Source organism: Sturnus vulgaris, chromosome 1, assembly GCF_052056855.1.
Source record: "Sturnus vulgaris isolate bStuVul1 chromosome 1, bStuVul1.hap1, whole genome shotgun sequence".
Classification (NCBI taxonomy): domain Eukaryota; kingdom Metazoa; phylum Chordata; class Aves; order Passeriformes; family Sturnidae; genus Sturnus; species Sturnus vulgaris.
In genome coordinates, this window is record NC_142243.1 from 38,629,755 (window position 1) to 38,655,891 (window position 26,137).

Here is a 26,137-nt window from a genome sequence, read left to right on the forward strand (position 1 = left end):
GCAAGTCAGGACACGTGAATGTTTCATATTGCACACCTGCATTTGGGCTGGCTGAGAGATTTTATTTAGTTACTGTTTGCCCCATTGGTATTATAGGTAGGTGAAAATGCCTGCTGGACTACTGGATAATTTGCCAGATGAGAGGCTGATATAAGATATTTTTTTTATAGCAGAACACTGAGTACCTGCAGTCCCTACTGCCACAGTGCTCTCCCATAAAGCAGATGAAAAAAGAGTTCATAAGTAAACAATTTAAAACGTACAAAAGCTTTTAAGTGATTTCACTGTAATCATTGGTGTATTAGAAATGTCAAGGCAGCCATAAATTCATGATAATTAGCCATCAAAACCAAGCTAATTTAAATGCAGTTTATTAAATGTTGGGAAAATTAATTAAGCTTAAATGCTAAATATTAAAACCTAAGTCTCTAATCGAGAAACAGAAATTTGGGTTTCAGTCTGTAAGCTTTGCAATAAGAGAGACAGAAATCAGGTTTTGTGAAGGTTTCAATTCCTGAAGAACATGCCTCTATCTTGCTTCCTTGAATTTACTTTGAAAAAAATATGAAGGAATGGATGTAACATCCACTGTTCTAAGATATTAAGACTAAATTCAATAAGTTGTGAAGAAGAATTATGGGGGCTCTAGTCTGCATGATTTTTAAATGGGCCATTCATCAGTATAAACCTCTATGACTTGCAAGTTAAACGCTAGTTTAAACAAGTTTCTTTCACAGACAATTTCTATTTACTGCTATGGTCAATTCTATTAAGAAATGTTATTGCTAAGAAGCAGACATTCATCAGCATGCAGCATTCTACAGCAAAAAACTTGATGTGCTCGAAAACTTATTGTGTTTGAAAAGAAGTCATTTAACACTTCATGAAGGAGCAGATTTCCAGATTTAGAAAACTCCTACTTCAAAGTTATTCAGATGTTAAATCACCTTTTTTCAGATTTTATCTTTATTCCACCTTGAACATTTTTGTTTGTTTGTTTGTTTTCAGCTTTAGCTAAGAACCTGCAGTGTAAGGACAGGTCATTGTACAGGCTGATATGTCAGCTACATGTTTAAATAACCTAAAAAGCATAGTGATCTTAAGCAATATTTTTCTGGTTACAAAAGCCACTGTTTATTCTCTTAACTCAGTAGGAAAAAAGAGTCAGAGAACCCACAATGTATAAATTTATTGAGGCAGAGACATATTTAGAGCTGGACAGAGGTTTGGTCCCTTAAGAAGGGAAAATAAATACATAAATAAAAAGGAAGTTTCAGAATCATTGCTATCGTTTTCCTGTCACCAGAGTGTTTTAAATAAATTTGCTCAATCTTTTACTAAGTACCTGGATCACACTTAATTAGACCATATTATATCACCTGTTCTTTAGGTTATGCATATCCGTAAATTAAGAAGTCCAGCCTCGAACTGGTACAAGTCAGCAGTCCTTTCCAAAGCCCTTTTTGTGCCCTTGTGAGAGGCCAAGATACTGGTGCAAGTGCATTGTTTCCTTTCACTGTACTCTCTGATCTGAGCTCTTTAATCTGAACTGAAAGAGGTAAGCAGCATCTCACAAGATCTGACCGGGAATGTTTCCCTAATCTCCATCTATCCAGGAGTTTACTCATGCTGTGAATGCTGATTTGAGTTAGACTTTTCCAGCACCAGGAAAGAGGGTCTAACCAAATTTGGCAAGAATTTTAATAAGCATTATAGTTTAATTAGCCTATTTATTCTCACTTATAGCTCCAAATGAGACCAAAACACACAATTAAGAAAGAAAGACAAAAACCTTCTACTAAATGATTCATCATCACTAAGGAGAATATTTTCAAAAATAACATTTCAAAAGTTAAGCACATTTACTAGAAAATAATGAGCACTCCTCCAAATCTTTAATAATATGGGAACTATATTTAATATTGGAAGCAGGAAAGAAGAAATGCATCTAGATGTTATTGACCAAAAGCTATCTAGTTATCTTTGATAAAACAGCATGTTTATTATATTACCAAAACACCAAAACAAAGCTGGTTTAGCAAAGAACAGCTAGAAAATACATTGCACAGAAAGGGGAAGGATTTGTACTCTGGAGAAAAACCCACAGAATGGAGACAGAGAAGAGAAATAATAAAGAAAATTATGCTGGAGAGGAAAATAGGATGGGAAGAAAACAACAGAAGAAGAAAAAAACGTTGTTAAAAGAATTTACGTCTAAGGGTAATATCACACATTTTTCTGTGTATATCTTAGCATAGTTTTCAAATTTGGGCTAATTTGCATCGGCTGGAAATGCAGAATTAAAGGTCTCCTCAGCATATTTTCTTTCAATCTCTCTCCCTGAGTACTTTGCCTCCCTAAGTACTCTGAATAAATCTGAAACGATTTCTTTGATGTGCAGGAGAGAAAATGCCAAAAGGTCAAGAAGCAGCTTCATTGTAACTGCTTCAAAGAACACTATGTTTCTGTATTTTCTTTTGCAACATAATATTAATTTAATACTACATTTCTCTTTCAGAAATGTGCCATTCGGCATAATGACTGCAAAGCATCTACTAAGTAATGGGAAAACACGCTACTCTACGTTCCTGTGTATTTACAAAACAGTGTGAATGTATAACCCTTTACATCCAATATTCTGAACTACAAATTCTGTAAGGAACATGAAAAAAAGTGCTGAGGGTATTTGACAAAAATCCAGGATATGTTTCAAATCCTTACACCCCATTCAGGAGATAAATTCAACTATGTTCCATTATAAGCCTGAAAATCTGATACAGTGGCCGTCTCCATAAAGCCAGAATAAATAAATCCTTTATTGTGGATCTTTCCTGCCCTTCCTTCGCCCCCAAATAATTGCTTTCCTTAATGCTCTCTTCACCAAAAATAAATAGAGACTCAGCTTAAGCTGAAATAGAAGCTGAACATGGCTTGAATCTCTTTTTTTTTTCCCCCAGCTCATCCAGAGTTCCTGTGGTAGAGCCCATTAGCAGTGCATGAAAGCAGATAGCTCAAAGCCCACATAGTTATTCCTGGATTTAAATACAGATTGGAAATGAATGTCCTGTGGATAAATGTCTGTGAAAAACACAGAGGGAGAATAAGTGCTTGGGAGATTAAGAGATTTACTGTAACCTCTGTGAAAGCTGAACATTTAAAGGGCAGGAATTCTTCATTTTTCAATCAGCACATTTAAAGGGGCAGAGATTTATACATTATGTCTCAGCAACTAATTAAAACCCTCTGTATGTGTGCATATGTGCATGCATATACATTTTATAAATCAGTGGATGTATATTACTAACAGATTATGGGATTATTCTGGTTAGCAAACTTAATGGAAATATTAGATTTCTTAATTTCTTTAAATGGCACTTAGACTAGTTCTTAAAACCATCAGTTGCTAAAGACATTTAAGATCATTGAGTCCAACAATTCTCTGTAATTGATAGAGATCTCTGGCTGAATTGAAGGCAAATAATTTCATCTTATTACTAGAACAATACATCCTCAGTTAAAAAAAAATCAGCTACAATATGGTTTTACAATTCTCCCCTCTTAATGCTTGCTTGATCATTTTTATTACCTATAACTCATGGGAAACCTAAATGTAGACATGCTGAGGAACTGCTAGTACAAACCTGCCAGATGCTATTGCCATTTTCTTGCCCCATTCTTCCCTTTAAAGCAGTAAAATTGAAAGAACACAGAAGTTCAAGTGTCCAAATAACAAAGATTTGCTTCACACAAAGGTTAAATATAATAGTCACATGCCTGAGGATCTTGCTCTCCAAATAAGATGAGGCAGTGCACGGACAGCAGCATATACTGAATCCATACCTTGCATGATTAACCTTGGTCATGCTTTGCTGTTTCTGAAATTAGGAACATTCAGGAACCGTAATGCACAAACAAACCTCTGAAGTAGAAATGTGACTGCTGAATATTGCTCACTCTCCTGTTTTGCTTTAGTGCTATGCATCAGAAAGGGTATCCAGATCTAGGAGACTCTCAACATTCTCTACGACCAGAGTCACCAGCTTGCCTACCCTTCATCTGTCCCTGCCCTACATTGCTCCCTTTCAAACTGTAGCCAAGGGCAATATTCTCATAAATATCTTTGATACAGCAAATCCCTAAGGATTCTAGCAGTGGGATTCATGTAAAAAATAAACACAATCGCATTCTTACGCATCTGATCTCACCTCCCAAAGGCATTTAAAAAATCACAGATCAAGCCCCCAAGCATTTACTAAGAAAAAACCCTTCCAGAATCTGCCAGCAGCAGCTTCAAACACTGCCAGGTAAATTAAATACCCACCAGGGCTTTTTTTACTAATTGCAAAAAGCCAAGGATGTTAGAATCTACTATACCTGTGGGAATATTAGGTCTCATATGGTAACAACGGCTGAACAATATAAACTTGTTACTTTGATCTCCACAAAGAATAAAAGGTATTAAAAAAATGCTGTAAACTTCTGAGCAATTCTATAAACATCATGAAAATACAGCTGCCAACACTTTCAGTATTCATACAAGGAGTTTGTAATGAAGCTCAAAGGGAGCTTCTGAGGGAATTATTTCTTTGCAATTTAATTTGCTAGAAAGTTATGTCTGAATGCCAAGGTTCATCAACAAAGAAAACCACAGGAAAAATGGCTGCATATTACAAGGTGAATTTAGGAAAAGAAAAAAAAAACAAACCCAAAGCCATAAACTATAATTTTAATTTTTGATGCTAACAGTATTTTGTGCTATTCATAGTATTATTCTAGGATCTTCACATTTCTTCTGCCTTACACAGTGAAAAGGGTAACAGAATCCCCATCCCGAGGACTGCCAACATAGCAAATATAATATTACCATATGGTATTAAAAAATTCCATACACATCATGATCTAATTAAACTAGTGACAGAAGAACAACTGATGATACTGCAACACAACAAACATGCTATGGGTCTTTTTATACTCTTAAGAGATTTTTCTTCTAGTAAAGTACTAGAGTGAGGTATGTTTTATGTTTCTCTGTGAAAAATTCCAAGGCTCACCCAAGGCTTTCTGTGCAAGGAGACCTAGATTCCTCACAGGAAATGTGTGATTCATTGCTCAGTACTTAAGTGTTAAAAAAATACATTAAATAAATTGGGATAAAGCTTTCTTGTGCTGAGTCAGGTGGGAAGGTTGGTTTTGCATTTTGTTGTCTTGCTACCATTTATATAGGGTAAACATTACAGGGCAGAATTATCTTTTCTTGAAACATAGTTCCAGTTACTTAGATTTTTTTTTTAATTTATGTAGCACAGAAGCATAATTTTTAAAGTTTGGATTAAAAAAAAAGGCAGAAAAGTAAAGTATCATAGAATGCAGAAAGCAGAGAATGTTTGAACATTGAAGTCTTTAACCTGCTCAAAATCAAGCAGTCTTCAGATATGCATTTCACAGAAGATTTCCTCAGATAAGGACTATGAATTCTTTTCCCAGGGCTCCCTGAAGAAGGAGGAAGAAATGAGAGAGTGGCAGGTCTGGGGAGAGTACTGGGTTTGTGCATATGTCTTTTACTTTGTCAGCTTACAATGAAAAAACATTCCAACTTCTGCTGGGTAATTTACACCAACCTGCCAGTGTCTGGCAGGAGGAGCCCACCATCTGAGTAGTAAATGTATGCACCAGGCATTCAAATTAATGTGACATATGAATTCTATGGAAATTTATGCTAATTTCCTTAATGGCTTCAAGATGGTCAGGAAACAAAATATATTCTATGTTTTGTCAGGTTGTCAATTACTTCAACATGCAAGACAAACAGTTCCCTCCCATATTCTGTAGCCATCCCCACCGTTGTTCATTTACTCTTTGTAATAATTTCCTATATTTGTTTTTACCTCTGCTAATTAACCCTAGTCTATAAAAATGAATTTTCATTACTAATTTTCTCATCAAATCGGGAAAAAGCACTGACCAACCCCATCCAATCCTACTATCCCCTCATTAGCCAGTCTCCTCATGCAACAGCATTGACTGCATTTCATTCTGTAAGTTTGTTCAGAGGTTCATGCCACTGTTCACAGGGTGCTGTGAAGGGCATTTTACTACCAAAGAGAGCACTTCTCCACAGGAGCCAAGACCTTCTAAAGTTTTCTGTGAGATTAAGCAGTAAGAGCCTAACCTCATATATTGTTAGAGCAAAATGGTCTCGTAGGAAGCTGCTGCTGGCCAGATTAGTGCCCTCAGTACGGGTAATATGCTGTCTTTCCCATAGGGCTTCTTTGGGTCACAGTGGGTGCTTTTCAACCTTACATAGTATGAAGAGAAAAGGAGACTTAGGCTCATTTTTACACAAAATAAACAAACTGAGCACATTTCAAAATCCTGCTGTGCTTTGTGTATATATTTCTGTCTGCATTGATTTTGCAAAATGCTTTATTATCAAAGGAATATAAAGGATGAAGCAGATATTATTTGTTTTCATCCCCTCCTTGTCTTTCTGAAGAAACTGTTCTATTAACTCACCAGCTCTGCCATTTTGTGTTTGCACATGCTGCTTCAGCCAGCACATTTGAGCGTAACATCTATAGCAGGTGAACTGCAGAGCATGGAGAGTTCTGTCAGAACACATTAACCAGAAATCCTTTGGATAGCCACAAACAGTAAGTCAGGGTGACAAGTCTCTTTCTTGGTAACTTTGGGGACCAGATAAGGTTGAATACTCAAGCTTTCCATGATGACACTTCATAAAATATCCACAGTTACTTAGCAAAAGAAGAAAGCAATATTATGAAGATCATTTTCCAAATAAATGTAAAAAGAATGACTTCCTCTTTTTAAAAGAGAATACGAGTTTTTTATAAACAAAATAGCAGGGATATCTTAACAGCACTGCATAGTAACTATACCACTCCATATTCCATGGGGGAAAAAAAAAAGTGTTGCACCTAGATACGATGATTCATTAACCCTATCAACAACGAATATAATTCTAGAGATCTGTCAGAAGTAATGCCTATTCTCGATAAGTGTTGATTTATATCAGCTGTATCATAATATGAATACTAATGTGTGAGAAGCCTTCTTTACTGAACAGAAGAACATACACATTTAAGAAAGAAAAGACCTTACATCACACTGTGAAAGACTAGGTTTTGTGGACTATAAAATTTGCATGTGAATAAAAATAATAAAAACTGAGTTAAAAGAAATGTAACTCATCTTTCTGGACCATTTGAAAAATTCTATTCCTGCTGAGGTTCACTTGAAATCATCATAAATATGATTTCTGATTCGACAAAACAAACACATGCTATTTGGAAAATTCCTTTAAACAATAAATTACTGTAACTCTTTAGAAAAAAAAATTAAAAATCAATAATAAAAAAACAAAACAACCAAACAGAAAAACCATAATGACTACACTTTTCAAAGATTAAAAACTGACTGCCGACTACCATACAGGACTGGGCTAATCAGCAGATGGTGCACAAATGCACTCCCTATAAAGCACAGCACTGGAATTTTCTGCCAAACTAGCCAAGAGCTGACAAATTCCTATGCAGACTAAGAATAAAGTGGGCTTTGTGGATGTACATTTGTGTGTATGAATATAATCACTGTACTCAGAAGCACACATACTCAAAATTGGCCAGACCCTCTAGTACTCTCCTTAATGTGGTCAATGGGTTTTGTAGGACAGTCTGTGTGCAGTATCAAAGGAAAAACAAAAAAGTATTATTTCCCTTACAACAAATTTCGCAGGCACATAACAGATTAAACTAACCTACACAACAAAATTTAGCCGTACCAAGATAAAAAGAAATATATAACATACATGCAGTCCCACAGAGATAAAATTAGGAGTCAGTCTGTTGAAATAAACTCTTCCGGTTTGCAAAGAAATTAAAGTGTTGGTAAAACAAAAATATTTCTGTCTTGAATAGTACTGAAATTTCTATGCCAGCTATAAGCTAATTTAGTTGTTCTTTCTTTAGATGTAGCATTATTTGTTTCCACAATTTTTTAATTTGGAGTGCTCCTAAGACCAGAGAGGCTTGCCACTGCTCTTGAAAGAATTTATTTCACAGTAAAAAGTCTTCAAATGACAACACTGCAATTCTGAATAATATGTGGTTCTTAAAGCCTGACAGTTTCAGGATCTTTTCTTTGGCTTTCTAAAGCATATTTCCTCTGGTTTTGACAAGGGTCACTGGCATCAAAAGAGTCAGTGATAAAATCAAATACAGTACAGTGAATTATTGTAGTTAGTGTTTTTTCTTAAATATTTTAATATTTTAAAACATTAGGAATACTCTTTCACTGATGTGCAAATAGAAAACCCTTAACATACAAAAACTAGTTTTCAATTAAGAATAATTTAAATTCGTAATGAGATACGATTGGTCAGAAAATAAAACACCACACAAAACCAAAAAAAAAAAAAACCCCAATAAACAAATTCAATATCAATTACTGGATATTTTTTCTAAGCAGCTGTTAGATCACTCCAGTGTTTACATGACAAAAGTCTACTGTTGAAATCTTCAATGGTTTAGGTTAAAAACTAATTTATTTTAAGAAAAAGAAAGTTTGATAGGTTATTAATATTGGCCTGCTATGAAGATCACATCGTTGAACAAGATGCTCATTATACTACATCCTGCAGCATCTATTCTTCCCTCTGTCACCACTAAAGACAAAAATAAAGGTCTAAAAACAAGATCCGTGTATGCTAGTAGCTCTGTTCCTAGATTTCCTCTTTAAGAGGACCAGAATTTTATTTTAGAATCTCCAACTATACAGACTGTAACATGGATCAATAGCAGTTCTGAGTACACGCTACAGGCAATTTGATGAAAAAATAAAGGTAGGAAAAAAGGCTTCAAAAGCTCATTTTACATCTCAGAGTCTTTTAAAGAATTTACTGTATTTGTTTTGCTTCTGCCATGCACTATCAGCACCCTGACATTCTGAGTGGATTTTTCTTGGTTATTTTTTCCTTTTTAAACACACAGCTATGAAGAAAAATCTAAGCCTTTTGCTATATATATCTTGGGTCTGCCTCATGTAAATCAAGAAAGTAGGCCTCTGAACCTTTAAAATTGAAGATTTCCCAATATTTTCTACAGAACCTTAGAAAAATTCAGGTGGAAAGGTATCTCTGAAATTTACTTAACCTCTTACCCAGAGCAGAAATAATTTCAAGGTTAGATCAGGCTGAGCTCTTAAAATCTCCAGAGAATAATTTCCACACCCTCTCTGCTCAATTTATTCCTGTGCTTACCCACTTCTACACTGAAGTTCTGAATGCTTATATCCATATATCTAACCAGAATTTTCCTTGCTGCAATTCGTGATGCTCCCCTCTTGCCCTTTCATATACATCCATCTTCTACCTAAAAGCCCCTCAAGGAAGTTGAAGACTGCAAAAGGATCCCCCCAGGAGCCCTTCTTTTCTCCACAGTAAATAAAACCAGCCTTGCCCAGCTCTCTTTGGGAGTCCCATGGGGTCACCCATCCATCCTGGTGATGCTCTTCCACACCCACCTCCTCACAATGATGTCTCTTTTGCACTGGGGGCCCAAAACTGGGCATGGTACTGTCCTAGTGTGCAGCTCATGATTCCCATTTGAATTTTTGTCCACAAAGACACCAAAGTCTTTTCTTCATAAAACTGCTGTATCAAACGTGGGGAAAATGGAGCTAAGTGGAGTCAGAACTATGGTCATGTAATCATTGGTTTTCTTCAGTTTGATGACCAAATTTTAAAAATTAATTAATTATTTTTTTAAAAAGCCATAATAATAATTTTAAAATAAGGTACAAATCAAAACAATATCCTAAAAAATAACTACATTATCAGAATAGATAAGACCATGGACAAAGAAAAAAACAAAATTCTATTGTGCTTACCAAGTGGAAAAAAATCCATTCACAATGCAACTTGTCAAAATTCAAACTTCTGCTGAGTTTGAGAACAGGAATGAAAGTGAAAGGAGGAAATTTTTACCCACTTTTAAACAGTATTTTTACTTCTTTTTGGATGGAATGAGAATTAATCAAAGGCAGGAATGGAATAAGGGACAGACGAGTTGTTAAGTGGTTCCAAATGGGACAGGTTCAACAGAAGAAAACTCCATTACTGAATCATCCTTAATAAAATTACTAACCAAATGGAGTCAAAATACCAAAGTGAAGAATTTTTACATTTCTAGTTTTCCTTTCACTGTACTTCATTAGGAATGAAATTGCTTAAAGATCACAAAATGTATGATCCCAAAATTATTTTTCATTAACTTTCTTTTTTCTTCTACAACATTTTAGAATTCAGCACAGAGAGAGACTCTGTCAGGGCTTTGGTTCCTATCTAATAGTCATTATGCTGCTAAAGCCTATAAAAAAGAAACATTCAATATTGCTTTTATAATCAAAAAGTTGCTATATTCTGTATAATAAATTATACATCATCCCCACCAGTTAGGGCTCACATTTAAAAACATATTATCCTGACAAAGTTTCTAGAAGAGTATTTTAAAAATCTGAATTTTTATTACAGAACAAAATATTACCAAACATTAAGTGAGCTGCTTTGCTTACAATTATTGTATCTTTCCCACTCTCTAATTTCATATTTATGGAAAAACTGGGGGGAAATCTTGATTATGTCTATATACCTATAATGCTGTTTGCATGAGGGCTCCAGCCAGGCTAACCTATAGGTTACAATGGAAAGACATCACACAGATTAACTCGCTCTCACAGTAGCAGAATGTAGATTAGAATTAGTGTTTCCTTGATGATTTGTACTGAGCCACCATAGCTATCATTAATTAATTTCCTGAACAGAGCAAGGAACTTGCCTTCTTCTCTTGAAATCAACAGGTTTCGGAGTTAATTTCACTGGCACTGGTCATAAATCTCTGATCTTGAGATATATTTCCCCAGTGACATGACTGTCAAGAAGACAGTGGATTTTGAATCAGAGGGGAAAAAAAAGCCATGAATAATTAAAAGTCAGCACTAGTGAAATTTGTCTCACATTTGATACTTTTGCTATTTCTTTTTCCTTCTACTCAGACATAGCTCAAAAATTCTGCATGAATTCTGTGATATCCTAAAATATTTAAAAATCAATGCTACACGAGACATACAAAATTATAATTGTATAGCTTCATGAAGATTACAGACCTATATTTGAAGTAAGAAAGCAACTGAATATGGGAAAAGCTAGCTCTTAGGAAATTAATACCGGGAGGTGTTGATAAACTTTATGCGTTGTCATGACACATACAAGATCTGTTGCCTACCAGATGCCAGTGCAGGGAAAAAAAAACCCCATCATATTAAAAGAAGACAAGTTACTGAGAAGGTCTGGATGGAAGCCACGGTCATCATAATCTATATTGGACCTAGTGATATAAGAGAACTAAATGGAGTGCCAGCTAAACAGGTTTCAACAGTTTGTATGTCCGAGATCAAATGCCAGCGTTCTCAGACATGAGAATGGTGCCACACTCAGGGAGAAGCAAAGAATGGCACACCAACACCTCACACAGTCCAGAAACAACACAGATCTCAGAGTAAATTAGTTTTATCCAGCTAATTTAGCACTGAATATCAATATTCCTGCTACAGTTAAAACATGAAGATATCACTTGCCTAAAACAGTATTAACTTTTAAGTGAAAAACTGTTTCAGATAAATAGGTTGTATGGCGGGTCCTAGCCTAAAAAAAAAAAAGTAATTTGAAAGATGTTACGTTGATGCTAATTACAATTTCAAAGAGAAAGATGTCCCATTTTTCTCAAGTGTGTTTTAAACACAAATTTGAGGACCTAAAGGGCAGTTATTTTTCAGTATGGAAGAGAGTTGCACACCTAGGAGCAGCATGAAGGCCTGAAAACATGAGGTTATAAATGTCTAAAAAGGACAAGCAAACTGTGACAGAACAATATCTGGAATATGCAGAGTAAAATCTGTGAGTATGGAAGTTCAAATGTAGCAAGCAGGCACACAGTGGATGAAGATCTTCACTCTCTAAGCTGTACACAACAGTGGCTTTTGTGTGCTGTTGAGGACACCTCTAAGTACTCCACCCTCTGTGTCTTCACATAGCTCTCAAAAACGTTCTCCAGGTGTCCTAAAAGGCAGCAAAGAAGGATCCACTTCTAAACTTATTTCAGCTGCCACTGTTGAATTTCTCTTGGACAAACATCCACATCCTTTAGCTGAAGGAAATTTACTAAGCATCCTGCCTCAAGATGGCAAAAAGGAGGGCACTCTACACAGCGGGGTGCAGTGAAGGCGAATCTGTTAAGTCTTATATTCAGGTAGAAAACTGAATTCTTTGTAACTTTTTGTATTTGCAGTCAGAGGCTCGTTTAGACCTTGGGTAGATGTTCATTATGGTTGAGATTCTCCACAGTCCTTAAACAGTTTGATTGATAATAAGCTGCTACAGCACATTTTATTCATTTGTCACTTAAGACAGTTGAAAAGAAAGGAATTTACTAGCTGAGACCAGAACTGTACTTCAACAAAAAATCATAAGCAGATCCTTAAGTGCACTTGATGAACAACAAGGAACTTCAAAAACACTTTAAGTATATTTAGATATAAATTTCTACTAATCCCCCAACTTCTGAAGAACTATCCATAATTAAAAGTCACAGTTATATAGACTTCTATGCTTTAAAAAAAAATTTCTCATGCTATTCATGGACCAATTGCCAGATACACCACATGAAAAATTATTTAACTCCTGTGGATTCCATCCCCCCAATCCAAAATAATGTTTTGGGAATTGCTAAAATATATTTTATCTAAGTGACTGCACGCCATTACTGAAGTTATTCTGGGTGCCCTCTATAAACTTTCCCCACAGCCTTCCCACAGCTTGTTAAAGTGACACCTTTAGCTGTGACTGAGATGTATTAAAATTTAGCAATGTCCATTTGTGTTTATTTGTAATAGCAGACAGCTAACTACAGCAAGTCCACATGGATATTTGCACACATATAAAGAATTTGTCTACATTTATCATCCATTCATCCTTTTTGTGCACTCACAAAGCCAAGTAAATCCTATGATGTTTCTTAGAGGAAATATCAACATCATGCATGTGGCTAATGTGAGCTGGCTCTTTAGATTCTTTCATTCACCTTGTGATAAAGCCTTGTGGCTATGACATCGTATATGGTGATATTATCTTTCTGATAAAATAAAAATAAAAAAACCTTTCTAATAAAATAAAAAAGATTCTGCAAATAGAAGTGGTGGTTTAAAAGCATGCCTTGCTTGCAAAAGTGCTCTTGAAAGCAGAAACTGTTAATAGTTTACTAACTGAAATAGGAATATGATGAAAACAGACAAGTGCTTTGAAATAAGGAGGAAGATTTACATTTGAAAGCAATGGAAGTGACAACACACTGCCCTTAGCCAGCCGTACTTGTTCAGAAATCTCCAGCTTTGACATTTGGGAGATATTACAAATACCCAGAAGGAACCTGCCGTGATGCTTTACAAGATAATGGCATCTATGACCCACAAACTAGAAGCTTAAAACCAGAGAAAAATACATATTGGATTTACTGTTAACTGGCCATGAAGCTCTGCCTCAGAGTAGGACATTTAAAAAAAATGTTTGCTAGATATGTGACTTCCAGGGACATCTCAAGCTGATCTGACAATTCTTACTTAACAGAAAATTAATGGAAAATCACGTGTTCTGAAAGAAAATATACTTTGCCTGAAGATTTCCTCTTTTCTCCAGTGTCCCATCCAATCCTATTCCTCTGAAAGGAGGGCTAACACAATAAAAAGAGCAGATGATACCACTTCCCTGAAAGCCCTAACTCAGTGGTTTACCACCTAAAAGTAAGAATGTGTCTACCCCAAAACCATCAGTTTTCATGATCACAAAACATGACAGCAGAGGTGTAAAATGCAACGGCAGCATGGACACAGAAAATAAACAGCAACATAAAAGTGCAAGGACAGGAACTCTGTAAGCAGTTTGGATAAATCACCTGGATTTCCTACCTGCAGATTAGTAAAAAGTAAGGATTTAGATGCAAGAGAAAATTGTAAAAGATTAAACATTTTCTCTGACCAGTGTGCAAAAAAATTTATTGTGTAGATTTAAGGAAACTAACATTTCAAGAGTTGTAGGGAACTACATTCAACTACTGAATGAGGTTGAAAAAAGAATATAATGTGGGAAATAAACATTCCTTTTTAGTGCATATTTCATAATACTCATCACCATACCAATCGATTTTTTTTATTCATTCTAAAGTAATATTAAGTGTTGAATTAAGACATTTGCTTCTTGAAATTAGCAAGGGGAAAAAATACACTCAATTCTGATACTTTTTGCTTCTTTTTTTCCATGTACTCAGCGTCCTTGTTGCCACTGCAATAAAATTTTACTTTAATGAAATTCTAGTGATAAAAAAAGTTGCAGTCGTGTTTAGTTTAAAAGACAGTAAATAAAACATGCTAAATTGGATAGTCTTTGGTCTGGGTTATGAATTTAGAGAGCTAGATAAATAAACTACCCCCAAATGGTTCACTGACTCCTATGTTTCAAAAGAATAATGGTTCAGAAATCAGTTTTAAAATGTAAGGAACTCAAATTTGTGACATTGCTCACCTCCTTCATTATTTTCCCACTTGCTCTCTAATGTATTGTAGGAAGTATTGCAGAGGAAAGCAATTTTAGGTTTTGTTCTAACTATGCCTCATTCACTCCCTATGATTCAGCAGTTTACACTAAAGAATGCACAGAAGAAATTCTGGTTTATATAAAATTTTAGAAAAATCAGCTTTCTCACTGGTGCTGCTATAAATTTGCATGCACAGTTATTTTTCCATTCTGTCAGTAGGAATGTGAGTTTTTGCTCCTGCCAGTTAGAAAAAAAAATTTCCCACAAGAGGTCACCTCTTCCCACCGTGTCCAGGTGGGTTTTATGAGAAGTGATGCAATGTCAGCAAACCAGATAAGAACTGCATCTTGCCCCCTATTAAGCCCAAAGCATATTCAAAATCTCCACTGACTTTCTTGTCACCTTTCCACTGCACACATGAGCAAAAAGGCAAAAAAATCACCAGTAAGAAGAATATGTTCTAGGGTGTAATGAGGAAAGTGTGAGAAGTCTTTTTAAAAGACATAAAAGGCAAGTATTAGGAGGAAGGTACACAAAAAATTGTGCTGCTCCCAAGCACATAAGGTTCAGTAACAGAAGTGCTGATGTCTCACTATGTCCTGTTAAGTCATCACAAACCACTGTACCAAGTAATGACACAAGAAACATCCCTTTTGTGGCTGAACAATGTGCTGTTCTGAGGTTGCTCTGCCCCAGGAAGGAGCCACATGGGTATCGTACAGTAAAGCTCCCAAACAGACACATAAGCAACTAACAAAACTTCCCAGAGTATATCTGGTTATTCAAATGCAGTCCAGATACCAAAAGAGCAGCAAAGAAACTTTTAACCCCACAATGCACATTCTTTACTGATTATAGATTTGCAGATATCAACAGGCTTTGTGCATAAGCAACTTACCTTATGAAACTAGGCAGAGATATTGAAGTATAGCAAATGCTCTGTTATTCACATCCAAGAGACAAAAGCTACGTCACACAGCTAGAAGTTGATGACCGTAGCATGACAACTCTAATTACACAGTCAAATGCTAATACAGCTGAACCCTACCTCTGTTCAGCAGTCCATTCCAAATTATTTTGGAACAAGACATGGGCTTTTGTTTCATATTAATCAATCCTCCTTTTCTTTATCCCCTCATGATACAGAACACACAAACCTATCCTGCCTCGAGGAAATAATTTGGAGATGAAACAAAATAAGAAATCAGAACTCCAATATTTTTCCCAACCTTTCTATGTGTGTTAGTTCCAAATGGGCATCCAGCTTTGCAAAGGCCCATTGAAGAGAGTACAGTTCATGAAACATTGTATTTAGAAACATTTCCTTGTGCCTAGTACAGATACTTCACTCATGTCGATACATAATGAGTAACTATAATGACAAAACCTTAGAAGATAATGCATAAAGCAGAACATTTACATACTTTTAATTTACAGCAGAATTTAGTCTCTAGAATTATTATGTCACTAATGTGGACATCAAGAGTAACAGCTGTCTTTTGTGACAATCAGACTTCCACACAAGAGATACCATTCTCTTAAATGAAATATCTTTCTGACATTCATTGAGAAAACAATGTGCACGTGTAACAGTTACAGCAATGACCTTCAAGAACCACCATTTGCATGTACATGATAAACTGCAACGGTCAAGTCATAATTTGTTTAGTCATGGTCATATGTCTCTTGAGCTTGCTGGGGTCTCATCAATAAAACAATCATTTGTCAGAAAAACACTGTCCATATTTCATATATACAAATTACAACAAAACCCATTATGGTAAAAGGACTCTCATGTTCTGATTTCTACTTGTCTTAGAAAAGACATCTCAAGTAGAGTCTCTCTCGAAGTCTCTATTCAAACTCAAATACTCAGTTCTAATTCAATTCTAACTTCTAGCAAGAATATTTTATACTGATCTCTCTAATTTATAACACGCAGTTGAAGAGAACTGAACATTTGAAAAATCCCTTCCTTATACTCTACCATACATTGTTTTCTCAGTAGAGTGATACTTTTGATGATATTAAAAGATCTGCCATCTTTGAAAATCCTTAAAATTTCACATAAACCCCCAAAATAATTGCGCTTTGAAACAAAGAACTAGATAGTCAGTCGGGTATTTTTTGACTACAAATGGACACAGCTACACCCAACATAGGATACTTTTAAGGAGGAAATAGGAAATATGCTGCTATACTGCTAGTTTGAGCCTCTCCAGAATATAAATGTTGAACCATGATTGAAGCTCTTTGATACTAATTTCAGCATTGCTTAATTACTAATTCTTTCATTATCATGGATTAAAGTGGAAAAATGAGCTGCAGAAAAAATATTTCTATCATTAGCAAAATTGTTGTGCTAATAATAACCATAACAATTCCTCCTTAACCAAAGATAGCAATAAATTACACTGTGTTTATTTGGTTCTATAGAGAATGCATTTGTGGATAACCACATTTCACCTTTAATCAATTAGGAAATCAATCTTTCTCTATGCATTTCCACAGCTCCTACTAATGGTAGTATCATTTTTTTCTAAGCCTGAACTCTGAACATTGTCAAATGCTACAGTTCCACCTGCCACTTAAAGACAAAGTGTATTGTTGAATATTATGGGGGTTTTATTTGTTTTATTGTTGTGTTTTACAGAAATGAGCAACATCTCATACACAGAAAAGCATTCACATCCAACATACTTAGGCAAAATATCAATATTATCACCCACTCTTAGAGTGGGAATAAAGCAGAGACTATTAAAATACTAATCTACAGATTGTTGTTTTGCATATCTTTCTGCAGGTGGAGCAGAAAGCAACTCAAGGCACAGAATAGTAAGCAACATGTGTGATGTGGAGGAAGGAAGTCTGAAAGTCCTAAGTACAACATATTAAGACAATTATTTCTCTGACTGACACGGTACACAGAAGCAGATAGAACAATGAAGTATAACTCTAGACATGGTACAGCAAAGTTAAGTAGTACCTGTTGTTAAACTGAGAAAATTGCAACATGGTAATTTGTTTTTTCTTGTCAGGGACCATCATTTGCCTCTCATAACTAATCTGCCTTTGTACAAAAAGCCACAAGTGTGTTTTTCTTTAGGGATCACAATTCACTCTGATGATTGAAGAGTATGTCATCTACTACAAAATACTTTGCCCAAAGCTGTTGATGAAATTGATTAAAGTCAAAATAAGTTTTGTTCCATCTCTGTTTCACTTCAGCCATGATCTTTAAACAAACTTATGCTAGCTGTGGGTTGAACCTGGAATAAGCAAGCTAAAGCAAAAGGAGTTTGGGAATGTATTTCTGTGTAATGTACTTGTTTCAATTTATTTCACAACCATCTTACATTCATTAAAAGCAAGCACACCCCGAAAAAGGATAACCTTTCTAGTAAACTGTGAAATATGGAATATTACTGATTATGCTGAAAACCATCAAAATGCAAATGAAATGAGAAAGAATCTGAATCAACATCACTATGTAAACAAAATATAAAATGAAAACACTTGTAATAACACAGATGGTATATGTTTAGCTATTTGCCAGATGCTCATGCTAGGGATGACCTCAAGCACTGTGAAGTCACCAAAAGTCTTTGCTTTAACTTCAAAGTATTTGTTGTCTGAATAAAACAAAGTTTATATTCATATATATCAATATCGTTGCTGCAATTCTCAGATCACAACACGGCAAAGATCTAGATATTATAATTCTTACCATTATCACTTTTGAGATTTCCATTGCTGAGCTGTTTCAACCTCTTCTGATGGGATTTGCCGTTGTAGTGGATTTGTGCCTGAGCAGCAGAGTTTAGCTGAATGTTACAGACATTACACAAAGTGAAATTGGTGTGTTTCTTTTCCCTCTCCTTCTTTTCTTCAGTGCCATCAGGTGCTAATTCTTTCTCACCTTCCCGGTCTGGGAGAGATGTGAAATCTGAATTGTATGACTGGTTATCAACTGGTAAATCAGGGCTCCAGGGCTTCTTCATATTTTCTGAGAAGAAAAAAAACACATGAGAGAAAATTGATGAGAACACAAAATAATACAGATGAGATAGCAACATCTGCAAACCACTAAAAGGCAGAAAAAAATTATTGCATTTTAACATTATATTTCCACTCAAATATTTTCCTTTCTGTTCAAGTTTTTCAGTTCTTCTATGTAACTTGACTAACTTCACCAAGTGCTCGAAGCTGAGCTCATCAGATGTGGATGTGGCACCTCCTGTGATAACTTATCAAAGAAAGGGTAAAAACACTGCAGGATCTGAGAAAAAAAAGTGAAAAAAACAGCCCTTCAGTCAATGGAAAAAAGGGGAGGAAGGTATAATTAACAAAATAACCTCTCCCCTTATATATTAGTTTAATAAACTTAAATGCACAGACCTCATCCTTGAGTTTATTAAATATTTAGCAACCCCAGTCATCCTCTCCCCACTTCCTGCAATTGCTTTCAAGCCTAAGTCTAATAACTTCATAACTTTGTCATTTAGAGTAGTTCAAAGACAAATAAACATATTATTAGTTTCTTATCTTAACCACCCAGGATTATAATTGAAGGATAATAATCTTGGACTCAGCTAATACCAGACAGCAACAACTACAGAAATGAGAAGATACTCTTATCTGCAGAACTTCAAGTGAAACCAGTGTAACCGTGAGCTTCCACGACTAAAAGTGAGCAGAAATGGCACAGGTGAAGAACTGCTCTGAGCACTGAAAACCTAATTTACTATTCAAGGAATGTAAAATGTTATACCAACTTAGCATTTTGATGAGACCTTTATATACCATATAAATCTTTAAAGTGCTTGTTCACCCAGACTTAGTGAATAAATGAAGGTCTAGACAAAGAATCAAATCTATACTTTGAGTGACAGAATTACTGCAGCCTTAAATACTAGATGAAACTATTTGGTCTCTAATTGACAAATCAATCAACCTAACGACAAAAAAAACCAGCTACACAAGAAAATGGGTCTGTAATGCCAGATCCAGAAAAGTTTCAGCGTCTAAAATAAGTCTAAGCAAGTCTCCAGCTTTGGGTCTGATTACAACAAAATGCTGCAAATCATTCTTCAGATAGCTTCAAATGTCTTCAATGTCATCAGCTTAACTTTTGTGCCAGATCTCCCAAGGATTTAAAGACAATTATTGCCTTCAAATCAAATTGCAAAGACAAATTTATATAAAGAAGCAAATCTAAAGTCTATCAATACTCAAATCAGTTTCAATCTCAGTTTTCAGATTTGCTTGCTGTGTAATTAGCATTATGTTCTTTTATGCTAACTAAACCCCATTTCATTTAAGAAAGTACAGACTCAAGTCCGAGTGGACCTCTGCACCTGCTGTAGATTTACACCTCACTCAACTAGATCTGTCAGTGTTATTTCAGCTTCTGTGTACAGTCCACTCTTATCTAGGATTGTAGCTGTGGACAGCAGGAGATGAGAAAGCAGGCTAAACAATTCATTCTAAAGCAAAATACACTGCGAGACTGTTGAAGCTCAGAAGAAAACCTGACGTTTTTCAATAGCAGACCAAACGGAAGGAGGAGGTTTCTCCTGAGGAAGAAGCAAAAATCTATCGACCTCTCAGCCCTTCTGGAGTCTGCTGGAGATACTGTTCACTCCAAAGATTCATCTGACTAAAATATTTTTTAATTAGTAAGTTCAAACTTAAATCAAAGCAGTATAAGGATTAAAATGCTATCACAGTTGAACTAGTTTTACTGAATTGGTCTAGACGCCAGTAACAGTTCAGTAATCCCAGTTTATATACATGTTGTACGTGAACATATATATACATAATCTATTGCATTGAAAGCATTCCCCACTAGAGAGCAGTATGAATTTAAAATTACAAGAACAGTATATCTCTAGACCTATAGTGCTAGCCATATAGGCATAAGATTTCTATAACAAAACAGATTTTTCAAACAAGATATAAAATTTTGTAAGCAAATATAATCTAGTAAATTAAACATTGTATGCTATGTGTAAGCACGTCTCATTCCTTTTGAAACATTTACACACATAAAATGGCAGCCTAATAAAATGTATTTGCATGTTATTACATCCTTCTAATATTCCAGTCAAAACAGTCTAATCCATGAAAATCTTATTTTTGGCATATATATCTGTCTTGCATTATAATCTCATTCCAGAAAAAAAAGTTACAAAATACACACTCAATAGCAGCACAATGAAATAATAAGGTAAATTCTACCTTGGAAATAAGTGATTTGTACATCTACCATGTGCTTTCCTTAGAAAAGCATGTGACATCATTAGAACTGCAATATATTTTTGTGTATGTCCATGTCACTCTCAAACCTGGAGGAAGGGGATAATTTTTAAATGGAGTTTAGGTAACAAATGGGAAAAGAGAAGTTTCAGAAACATATATTACAGTCCATCACCTTTTTTTTACAGATACACAGTGATTTCTGAATATATAATGGCAAAGCTAAAAGAATAATGTGACATACTACAACTCCGTGCAAATCACTTGCTGTAAAGCCAGCATTACATTGCAGTACTCAAAATGATCCATTTAAGAAAAAATTGAAAATGTGAAGAAATTTTTTTTAAAAGCAAAGTTTCTGACTAAAACATTCTGACTCATTCTTATGCAATGTTTTTCAATGGACAAGTAAATAAAGATAGCAGGTGACAAAGAAGAGAGAGATATTTGAGAATAATTTGCTGACATGCTTTTAAAATACAATTTACCACTCTAAACAGAATTTTCAAAGAAATAGGAAAAAATCGCTTTCTTAAAACCTTGTGAAGGTCCATCAGTGCTTAAACCAACACACGTGCAGTTTAACTCATGAAAGCAACAGGCGTTCAGCTCATGCATGCATCATTGCATATTTCCATTTCCTGGAGCAACAATATTTAGGCAGCAATTTTGACTGGTAAGGAAAAGAATGCTTAGTTCATCCTGTTGGAAAATTACATGGAATATTGTTAGAAAAAAATTTTACTTTTAAAGCAATTTTTAATTGTTATCAGTGTCTTATTGGCTTGATAAGACATGGGTAGGCTTTAAATGAAAACTGCCTTCATATTATAGAGTTCATATACTGGTTACATATCTTTTAAAGGCATCAGTTTTGCAGAGAAGGATTTTTTCCCCATAAAGGAAAGCTAGCTTCTCAATTTTAGAGGCCTTACTGAAGCCTGCAGAGCACTAGAATGAGTGAACTAGGCAACCAAGATCCCAAAATTTCATGCCAATTTAAATAGCACTCTGGATAAATGCTTACATTTATTTTCCCTGGGGCTCTGAACTCAATTTTGGCTCACTGATGCTTACCAATAAAATGAACTTTGCTTGACATTATAGCCTTGTGAAGTAGAAAACTGTCCCATATGGAAAACCAGCATATCTACAATTTGTGGTGTTTGCTGGCTTAGATAACATAGCTACTTCCTGGGGATTTCTCTTCTTAAATGTGCTCGAAAGAGATTAGAAATCTCATCCTTCCCTGAAACAATCCTTACCTTCTCAGCCACAAGCCAATGGCATACTTTCCATTCAAGAAAATTGAAAGGTAATTTTACTCATTTGCACTACAACTAATTGTTCTGCTTCCAGGCCATCTTATCAGCATAGAACTGTATCAATCACGGTGACTTTGGCTCTGTGTACAAAATACTCAAACATGTTGGGTACATTGAAGAGGCCAACAGAGTACATGAATCCCAGAGACCACTGTGTACCTCAGTCTGTTGTATTCAATGCAGACCTCTCGCCACTGATGAATGACCCAGTCCAGCCTGGAAAAGAGGAGGCTTCAGGGTGACCTTAGAGAAACCTTCCAGTACTTGAAGGGGCTTACAAGAAGGTTGAAGAGGAACTTTTCACAAGTGCCTGTAGTGATAGGACAAGGAGGAATGGCCTCAAGGTGAAGGAGGATTGTGTTTAGATTAGAAATTAGGGGGAAAAGCTCCTCATAAAAAGTTTCAAGAAACTGTTGTTAATGCAATGTTTAAAAAAGAATAAAAGAGAGAAAAAAAAAAGAGAGATTGATAACTTATCAATAGCCTCATCTTGTCAGTTTTCACATATTTGGGGGATGTTAATGCCATGCTACACAAAAGGACCTCTGGTAATAACTGAAATCTTCTTATCTTTTTAAACTTCATAAATTTGTTGCTATATCTTTAAGGTATAGGACGTCACCAGTTGACATAAGTCACTGTAGCACAGTGACTTTGGCATCAGGCTTTTAAGAATTTTCACACTGAGAGTGAAACTATGTGCCAGAATCCTTCCCAAAATTGCTATCTCCGTGCTGAAGTTTTCCTATTTATGCTATGATCCTTGAAGCTCCCTGCTGCATTAGGTATCTGTGATGCCTTTACCAAAAAGCCCATGAGTGCTAACTTGCCTTTGCAACATTTAATTGAGCTCACTGAAAAAAAATGCTAGCTCTGGAAATGTATTCCTGCGGGAAGCCTAAAATGATCGGATTGCCATCTATTTTAAACATGGATGGTGGGGGCAGGGCAGCCTGGGGAAGGTTCAGGAATACAATTACAAAATTATAAAATAATATATAAAATATATAAAATAATATATAAAACATATATAAACCCCTTGGATTCTTCCACTCCCTATTATCACTGGATGATCCCACCACTGCAGCTTTCTGGTTTTGGTCACGGTTGCACCTGCTCCTGGTTTAGAGCCCAGAGGGATTTAGGTCATGAACAGCCTATTTTGCACATCACGGCTGTGACAGAACAAACACACGAGGAAAAGGACTAAGCAGCAAATTGGTGAAAGGTCACTCATGGTGAAAGCACTGCAGCTGTGAAACACAGCTCCCTCCCAAGTGACCTCAGCAACCTTCAGGATACACTGCAGGACTCATCTGTTTTCTCTAGGTGGATGGGTGGATGGATAAGTGAACATCCTTTCAGTGGAAAAGCTACTGTGGAAGGGGAATCTACTGGGATCTGAAATGCATTTTAGTAACTAATCGATTTTTTTTTCTGAGCCTTTCAGATTAAATTTAAATACCAAATACCACGTAATACAATAAAATTTGATGTGAAAATCTGGAAAATATATGCATTAAGTAATTTTACACTGTAGGAAGGCTTTTCTACTATGAGTTTTTGTAGCAAGAATAATCACTTGCTTCTAAAAATCGAGGAAGAGTTTGTCAGGTCATACACCCAAGAGCTAAATTACTAGTCAGCGATAAAACTGTAGAAAAAACTCAGTATCTCTTCTTGCCGTGTGCCTAATACAGCTCAGATCAAATCACACAGTTGAAGCCAATATTTACCAAATTTTCTCTTTAAAAATTCCACACAAAACAGAGCAAAAGAAGCATCTTAGCAGGGGGAGGCAGGTAGTCAGGGAGAGAAACATCTTATTTTCATGCTTATTGTTTCTCTCTATCCTACCAGCTCCTCCCAGTCTGAGCACTGCTGCTAGCTGCTACACCACTTCAATCATCCATGGGAATAATAAGATCATAATCATCTCAGGTGTTTTTGTGAAGTCTAAGAGGAAAATAATCTCTTAAGCTAAAACTGCATCAAGCTAAAGGAATAAAGGCAGGTTTTCCACACATGTTTATTGTCCAGGGGGAACGAGGCAAAACAAGACTGACATTATTTGGGGTTGGAGGGCCTTATAATTTTATGTCTCTGTCCTAGGACTCCTCCCAAGAAAAGCATCTCTGCAAACTGAACCCTACAGGAATAGATACTTACCCATTTGAAATAGGCCCATTGTATATTTGTATACCTTAAGCAATAGCACAGAAAATAAAAGCCTGGGCTTTTGTTCTGCTTTGCCAGGAGAGCACTTAAATCTTTCAGGAAAGGCTGCATTTCAATACTTCAGCAAATGAACAAACCCCAGCCCATCTCCCATCACAGCCACATGCACTGAGAGATCCTAAAGGAACTTATAGATGGACTAAACAGAAAAAGTTCATCGTTTCTTGGTTCAGCAGTTTCCTCGTGCCAGAAGCAACCAACAGACATCTCATAGTCTCAAAATATACTGCAGTCAGTTTTTTAATTGAGTTCTATAAAAAGAGCTAAGCACTAATCAACACCATATGTTATTCAATTAGCTAGTAATACATATCTATTTCTCGAGCCTGTGCTAACATAATGGAGCACTTTGGGTGGTTTGGAACTATTTAAAGGCCAAGTAATTAATTTGCAAACATCAGCTTCTAAAATCTGAGAAGCACTACTGTGATGACTTGCAAACCATGAAAACTCCCTCATTTGCTTTTTATTCAATCTGTTTTCAGAAACGGGTCCTTGTGAAAACAAAGATTTCTGCATAAAATAGGGCCAGGAAAAAGACACAGGTTCATGTGTGATACACATGTGTGTATCACCCAGGTCCAGAGGGATGCTCTTCCCATGTAGGTAAAGTGAGCAGATCGTGTTTTGTCACTTCCCTCTCCACCAGCAGTATATTGTGGTACAGACCTTGTACCTGAGGCCATAATTAACACCACAAATGGTAGAGCTAGCAAAGTTATGTGGGCTCTGCCTACCGAGAAAATTTGTTGCTGTCAAGCAACCTGAAGTGCATTATTTTTCCATAGTTTGATTTTTGCATGCAGATATTGTGCTCACGGCCTCAAAACTCCTGTCAACAGCAGTCAGAGTTGACTGAGCTCAAAAAGAAGGGACAGAAACATCCAACTGCAATTCAGGCTGCCTCTGCTGGACAAAACCTTGGATTTAGCAATATTTCTGAGAAGGTAGGCAGTCAGAACAGGTTTTAAAGGGAAGGGAAAAAAATAGAATAAGGAATTATAATCGTACAATCTTTTAGATTGATACACCTCTTTAAGATCATCAAGTCCAGCTGTCAACCCAGCACTTCCGAGGCCACGACTAAACCACGTCCCCAAGAGCCACACCCACATGTCTTTTAAATACTCCCAGGAATGGCAACTCCATCAGTGACCTGGGCAGCCTGTTCAAGTGTTTGATAATCCTTTTGTTGAAGAAATTTTTCCAAATATCCAGTCTAAACCTCTGCTAGCACAACTTGAGGACATCTATCACTTGTTACCAGGGAGAAGGGACCAACCCCACCTTGCTACACCCTCCTGTCAGGTATCTGCAGAGAGCAATAAGGTCCTGAGCCTCCTTTTCTCCAGACTAAAAAATCCCAGCTCCTTCAGCTGCTCCTCCTCATTTCTGCTCCAGACCCTTCACCAGCTTTATTGCCCTTCTCTGGACCCATTCCAGCCCCTCAATGTCCCTCTTGTAGTAAGGGCCCCAAGACTGAACTGAGGATTTGAGGTGTGCCCTCACCAGGGCTGAGCACAGGGGGACAGTCACTGCCCTGGTCCTGCTGGCCACACTATTGCTGATACAAGATTACTTTTGATTTCACAGATAAAAATCACTTTTTACAGTCTCTCTGGATCAACTCCCATATATGAAATCAGCCTGTCATTCAGA

General features: G+C 36.1%; 1 protein-coding gene across 3 annotated transcripts in view; it reads right to left on the reverse strand.

Moving 5' to 3' along the window:
• ZNF385D (zinc finger protein 385D) overlaps positions 1–26,137 on the reverse strand; it is a 408,449-nt gene that overhangs the window by 309,402 nt on the left and 72,910 nt on the right. For all 3 annotated transcript variants that reach the window (XM_088164075.1, XM_088164082.1, XM_088164070.1), the window contains exon 2: positions 18,385–18,663. In XM_088164075.1, the coding sequence (XP_088020201.1) occupies positions 18,385–18,663 (279 nt within the window). The remainder of the gene's footprint in view (positions 1–18,384; positions 18,664–26,137) is intronic.